We start from the raw sequence: 7,366 nt of genomic DNA, 5'->3' as shown, positions 1-7,366 counted from the left end.
AAAAAAATGTCTGGGTGTAAGTTTAGATGAAGACCATTCCATCTAATGGGCTGCAGTCTGGTCCAACAAGAATTAGGCCAGCGTTTCTGCAGTGAAGGGGTCCCCTCAAGGCGATGGTCTTGCAACCAGTGCCCATCACCCATGCAATTGAAGGCATTAAAGCACATGGCCCTCTGCAACCCCTGGGGAAAAGAATCCCTTCAAATGTCTTAGCAGTCCTTGAAAACAGGAAAAAAATTAACGCTGCTCCCAGGTATACTTCAGGTTGTCACAACTACCCCCTCTTGGGAGTGACCTCTGTGTCTCAATGCATCCATTTCCACATGAGGACTAGAGAGTCCAGTGTTTCCTAGGAAAATATGGCCAGCAATGTACATTTGGAAAAAACTGCTCAGCTAATTTCTGGTCCATAGTCTTCCCCCATGGGCAAAAATGTTTCAGAGCCCATATAAGTTTTTCCATGAAGCATGCTTGAAGAGCCCAGATCTCCATATAAACTAACCGATAGAGTCAAAGAAGTCTTACGGAAAACCCTTCATTATTTTGCAAGGAAAGAGCCGTGAGACTGGCAGTTCTTCCACCTGGCAAGAGAGCTCTTTATCTTAAAAATTTCAACATACATACGTATGGTTCCAACATACAAACAAGCAAACAGAAGAGCAAAAAAAGTTGCGGGTACGTTACATAAGGTAGGTGATGCAACGTTTGAGATAAATTCTGACTAATGGGACTTCACCTATTTTCTTATACAACTGTTAAGTCCTAACTAAGAAACTACATTTTCAACACATCTGAGAAACATTTCACATTCGGACTCTTTTGTGCAGAGCAAATTTACAAATTAGGCTGAGAGCTATCTCACATTAATTACACTCATAACGACTTTCTCCTCTATGAACTCTCTGATGACTGTGAAGCCTGGTGATCCTGGTGTAAGATTTCCCACAGTCACTGCATTTATAAGGCTTTTCTCCTGTATGAACACTCTGATGTTGGCGAAGGATACTCTTCCAGGTAAAAGATTTCCCACATTCACTGCATTTATAAGGCTTTTCTCCTGTGTGAACTCTCTGATGACGACAAAGTTCACTGTTAATGGTAAAAGATTTCCCACATTCACTGCATTTATAAGGCTTTTCTCCTGTGTGAACTCTCTGATGACGACAAAGCTGACTGTTCCTGGTAAAAGATTTCCCACATTCACTGCATTTAAAAGGCTTTTCTCCTGTGTGAACTCTCTGATGATTTTGGAGAGCTGTGTTTTTGGTGAAAGTTTTCCCACAGTCACTGCATTTATAAGGATTTTGTCCTCCATGATTTCTCTGATGACGGCGATGGACATCGCTCCTGGTAAAAGATTTCCCACATTCACTGCATTTAAAAGGCTTTTCTCCAGTGTGTAATCTCTGATGATATTTGAGAGCTCTGTTTTGGATGAAAGTTTTCCCACATTCACTGCATTTATAAGGCTTTTCTCCTTTGTGAACCCTCTGATGAATGTGAAGTTGAGACTTAGTGGTAAAAGATTTCCCACATTCACAGCATTTATAAGGCTTTTCTCCAGTGTGAACTCTCTGATGACGACAAAGTTTACTGTTACTGCTAAAAGATTTCCCACATTCACTGCATTTATAAGGCTTTTCGCCAGTGTGAACTTTCTTATGTCTGTGAAGTTCGAACATAGCGGTAAAAGATTTCCCACATTCATTGCATTTATAAGGCTTTTCTCCTGTGTGAACCCTCTGATGAGTTTGAAGGTTATACTTAGTGGTAAAAGATTTCCCACATTCACTGCATTTAAAAGGCTTTTCTCCAGTGTGAACTCTCTGATGATTTTGGAGAGTTCTGTTTTGGATAAAAGTCATCCCACATTCACTGCATTTATGAGGCTTTTCTCCTCTATGAATTGTCCGATGCTGACAAAGTGCACTTTTCCTGGTAAAAGATTTCCCACATTCACTGCATTTATAAGGCTTTTCTCCAGTGTGAACTCTCTGATGTCTGTGAAGTTGGAAATTAGTGGTAAAAGATTTCCCACATTCATTGCATTTATAAGGCTTTTCTCCTGTGTGAACTCTCTGATGAATGTGAAGGTGAGACGAAGTGGTAAAAGATTTCCCACATTCACTGCAGTGAAAAGGCCTTTCTCCACTGTGCACTCTTTGATGACGACAAAGTTTAATGAAAGAGTTGTAAGCTTTCCCACATTCACCACATATATAAGGCTTTTCTTCAATGTGAATGCTCTGATGAGAAAGAAGGTTACTGTTATGGGTAAAAGATTTCCCACATTCACTGCATTTATAAGGCTTTTCTCCTGTGTGAACCCTCTGATGACTGTAAAGGTGAGATGAAGTGGTAAAAGATTTCCCACATTCACTGCAGTGATGAGGCCTTTCTCCACAGTGCACTCTGTGATGATATTTGCGACCATTGAAAGTTGAAAAAGACTTTCCACATTCACTACATTTATAAGGCTTTTCTCCAGTGTGAATGCGCTGATGACAATGAAGGTTACTGCTACTAGTAAAAGATTTCCCACACTCATTGCACTCATAAGGCCTTTCTGCTGTGAGAACACTCTGATCATAATGGAGGGCAGGGCTATTGGTAACAGGATTTCCAAAATCACTGTGCTCATAGGGCCTTTCTTCAGTGTGGAAAGCTTCATATTCACCTAGGCCGTTAATACTACTAAAAGCGTTTCCATATTCACTGTACTCATAATGCCTTTCTTCAGTGTGCAAAGCTTCATATTCACCTAGGCTGTTACTATTGCTAAAAGCTTTCCAATATTCACTGCACTGATAAGGCCTTTCTCCAGTGTGACCTTGCTGTAGAAGATAAAAGCTAGAAAATTCGGTAAAATATTTCCCACATTCAGAGCACACAAAACATCCACTTCCAACATTGACATCCTTTTCCTGAATAAATGTGTGGGTACAAGTAATGTCTTTCTTAGATTCTTTTCTGGCGCAATAATTTTTTGTCCTTTGAAATGTCATCCCATGTGTCGAAATAGCATTTGGACAGTCCCTGGTCTGAGTAGCCTTTAGGTGGAGCTGTCCTGATTCGGTAAGAACACCCTGACCAACCTCCCCACATGTGAAACCATTTTGGGACACATTGAAATTGCAACTGTTTGCAAGGGAGATCCTGTCCACACCTCTAATGAAAGTCTTCTCTCTCACATGCCATTGGTGAATATTGACACTGAAGTAAAACCGTTTTGCACATGCCCCACACCTCAACAGTATCTGTCCGTATTGTGTTCCCTGCAGCTCCATCACGTGGAAAATGTTTCCCAAGACTAGTCCACAACTCTCACAGGGGTGGCTCTTCTGGGAAGACAAAGGTAACTGGGGATTCCATGCCTGTGAAACTCTCACAAAAAAGTTCTGTTCAGTCACTGCCTCCTCATTCTCTGCTCCACAGCAACAACCTGAACAAAAGGAAACACTGGTAAAGTACATGTTCACCCTATGAAATCAGAATATCTTCACCACAAATGTTTCTCTGTCATGACTAGGCCTGAATCCATAGAAAGATTTTAAGGACCAGTGATGTATATTCTGAGGAAACTGTTGTTATGCATATCGTGGCCCCAAAACTCAGTTGATGATGAAAAGAAAACCAAGAGAGGGACAGCAGCACAGGCTGGGACACAAAGAAGAGAGGAAGGCTCTACTCATTTTTCCTGCACAAACGGCTTCCATTAGGGCCTTATATGTTGGCCATGTGAGTCTATGTAGAATCATTTAAAACAGCTCAAAGTCATAAAAATGTATTGTATTAGACCACATGATGTTCAACGTCAATATAATAACATGTGTGCACTCCAAGGTACTGCAGGCATGGACCAATGTTAGAGGGCAGAAAAGAGAGACCTGTGAAAGGTGCAAAGTCAAGAGAGGCGAAGGTTATCCATGGTCTGGGAATCGCAGTAGAAATGATCACTATGAGTGCTGATAGAACCAAGTTGGCGCAACAGGTAAACACCAGAAATTGCTGCCATGCACAACCACTTCAACAATACAACTAAAAGACAAAACAGACATCATCCAGAACCACAGGAAGGGTGGCTGAGTGGAAATTCTACAACTAGGAGGAAAGAGAAAAGCATACTGAGACTCAGAAGAGGTGCGGAAGTAGAGTGTAGAGATATGGAGGTGCACACGGATATGGATGGCAACTGAGCACGTGGCGCACTTGGAAAGGGCTGGCAACTGAGGACGTGGCCCAAGGCGAAAGGGCTGGCAAATGAGGTCACGGCTGTCTTTTTCAATCGGGAGGGAGTCTCAAGCTCCCTACTTCTATGAACTCCAACTCCGGGCGAGTCTCTGGGGACCCAGACTCATTCGGGGAGAAACTGGACTGTCTGGCATCGGTCGGAACTCGAGGGTGGCTTTCTCTCAGCGGTACTTGCAGAGATTACCGGGATACTGAGTTGCTGGGCCTCTTACGGTAGGACTGAGGAGCAGCCATAGCTGCTTGCTCCGCCCCATTGATCCCCTGAGACCCCGCCCCACCCAACCTGTGGGCAGAGGCTTTTGCATATCAAAGGCCTGGCTCTTTTCAATCTGGAAATTACCTAATAACTGCAGCTGGGTCAGAGAGAACCAGAACTTCCAAAAGAAGGCCCAAGGCCCCACAGCACCTTGCATTGCTTCACAGCTGGGCCTCATCTGGGCACCTCCAAACCCCAAACAAAGAAGAGGAATCTGCAAATCTCTCTGTAGCTCCTGCTGAGTAGCCTCAGACAGAGGCTAAATTAGCACCTCCTTAGAGATCCAAGAGCCAGTGTACCCAATGGTCAGAGTGGGACAATACAGATGAAAACTCCTCAGAACCATAAGGGACACACTCAGTGGGCAGAATCAGTGAGCACCAAAGCACCACTGAAGCAAGTCTTGCCCCAGAAGGGTGCCTCTAAAACTGAAGTTCTCCCACTGCAGACATAGCTGATTCTCACAGCCAACTGGCCTGGAGGTCAATTCCTCCCAGTGATACCAACTACAATCAAGGCTTAACTACAACAACACTGTGCACAAAGCCCACAAGAGGGTGCACCAAGACGGTTTACCTCAGGTAATTGGGGAGGCTGAGCAACTGGGCCCTATAGGACTCCTAACACAGAAAGCCACTCTATCAACACAAGGAAGCATAAAAAAATGCCGAGACAAAGAAACAGGACACAAATGACAGAAATGGAGGAAAGCAAACTACTGGATATAGAGTTCAAAACCACACTTTTAAGGTTTTTCAAGAATTTTCTAGAAACCACCGATAAATTTAGTGAGACCCTCAAGAAATCTAGTGAGACCCTCGAGGTTATGAAAAAGGACGAACTAGAAATTAAGCATACACTGACGGAAATAAAGGATATCATGAAGACTTCCAACAGCAGTCTAGAGGATCACAAGAATAAAGTCAAAGATTTGAAATACAAAGAAGCAAAAATCACCAACCGGAAATACAAAAAGAAAAAAGAATGCAAAAATATGAAGATAGTGTAAGAAGTCTCTGAGACAACTTCAAACGTACCAACATCTGAATTATGGGGGTGCCAGAAGAAGAGAGAGAGCAAGATATTGAAAACCTATTTGAAAAAATAGTAACAGAAAACTTCCCCTACCTGGTCAAAGAAATAGACTTACAAGTCCAGGAAGCACAGAGAACCCCAAACAAAAGGAATCCAAAGAAGACCACACCAAGACACATCATCATTAAAATGCCAAGAGCAAAAGACAAAGAGAGAATCTTAAAAGCAGCAAGAGAAAAACAAGCAGTTACCTACAAGGGAGTACCCATTTGACTGTCAGCTGATTTCTCAAGAGAAACTATGCAGGCCAGAAGGGAGTGGCAAGAAATATTCAAAGTACTGAATACCAAGAACCTACAACCTAGATTACTTTACCCAGCAAAGCTATCATTCAGAATTGAAGGTCAGATAAAGAGCTTCACAGATAAGGAAAAGCTAAAGGAGTTCATCACCACTAAACCAGTATTATATGAAATGCTGAAAGGTATCCTTTAAGAAGAGGCAGAAGAAAAAGGTAAAGATACAAATTGTGAACTACAAACATGCATCTATCAACAAGTGAATCTAAGAATCAAGTGAATAAATAATCTGATGTACAGAATGAACTGGTGGTTATAATGAATTAGGGACATAGAAAGGGAATGGACTGACTATTCTTGGGGGGGGGGAAGGAATGAGAGATGCGGGAAGAGACTGGACAAAAATAGTGCACCTATGGATGAGGACAGTGGATGTGGAGTGAGGGCGGAGGGCTGGCGGGAACTGGGAGGAGGGGAGTTATGGGGGGGGAAAAAGAGGAACAAATGTAATCTGAACAATAAAGATTTAATAAAAAAAAAAAAAGAAATATTCAAAGTGATGAATAGCAAGAACCTACAACCTAGATTACTTTACCCAGCAAAGCTATCATTCAGAATTGAAGGTCTATAAAGATCTTTACAGATAAGAAAAAGCTAAAGGAGGTTATGACCACCAAAACAGTATTATATGAAATGCTGAAAGGTATCCGTTAAGAAGAGAAAGAAGAACAAAAAGGTAAAGATACAAATTATGAACAACAAATACACATCTATCAACAAGTGAACCTAAAAATCAAGTGAATAAATAATCGTATGTACAGAATAAACTGCTCAATATAATAGATTCAGGGGCATAGAAAGGGACTGGACTGACTATTCTTCGGGAGGAAAGGGGTGTGGGGGGTATGGGAAGAGACTGGACAAAAATTCTACACCTATGGATGAGAAGGGTAGGTGGCGGGGATAAGGGTAGAGAAGGGGTTGGGAACCGGCTGCAGGGGATTTCTAGGGGTAAAAAAGAGGAACAACTGTAATAATCTGAACAATAAAGATTTAATTTAAAAAATTAATAAATTTGCCAAAAACTTAAAAAACATAAATATATAAATAAAAATCCCCTGTGCTGGACCAATTTATCCTTCCCTCTGTACTCCAAGCCTGTGGCAACTACTAAGCTTTTTACTCTCTGTATAGTTTTCCCTTTTCCACAATGTAATGTAGTTGGAATCATACAGTATATACCCTTTTCAGACTGGCTCTTTTTACTAAGCGATATATATTTAAGTTCCTTGCATTCCTTTCTTGGCTAAGGGGTCATATCAATGTGGGGAGGTCTTGCTTCTTGGTATTCCCATTCCTAGTTTGATTTTTCTCTATTTTCTCTTTTTGTTGCTGAATATTTCATTGTACGGATGCACCACAGTTTGTGTCAGTTTGTGTATCCACTCACCTTTTAGGGGACATTTTTGGTTGCTTACAGTTTGTTGGCAATTAGCAATAAAAGCTGCTATAACAAGGGAAGAAA

At 41.7% G+C, this 7,366-nt stretch overlaps 1 protein-coding gene across 1 annotated transcript in view; it reads right to left on the bottom strand.

Moving 5' to 3' along the window:
* Nucleotides 1-571: 571 nt before the first annotated feature.
* LOC102417454 (zinc finger protein 883-like) overlaps nucleotides 572-7,366 on the bottom strand; it is a 36,384-nt gene continuing 29,589 nt past the window's right edge. The window contains exon 2 of the mRNA XM_023743760.1: nucleotides 572-3,442. Within this exon, the coding sequence (XP_023599528.1) occupies nucleotides 864-3,442 (2,579 nt within the window). The 3' untranslated portion in view covers nucleotides 572-863. The remainder of the gene's footprint in view (nucleotides 3,443-7,366) is intronic.

The sequence above is a fragment of the Myotis lucifugus genome, unplaced genomic scaffold, assembly GCF_000147115.1.
Source record: "Myotis lucifugus unplaced genomic scaffold, Myoluc2.0 scaffold_412, whole genome shotgun sequence".
NCBI lineage: Eukaryota > Metazoa > Chordata > Mammalia > Chiroptera > Vespertilionidae > Myotis > Myotis lucifugus.
Note: the sequence above shows the minus strand (reverse complement) of the source record. Positions and strands in the feature narration are given on the sequence as shown.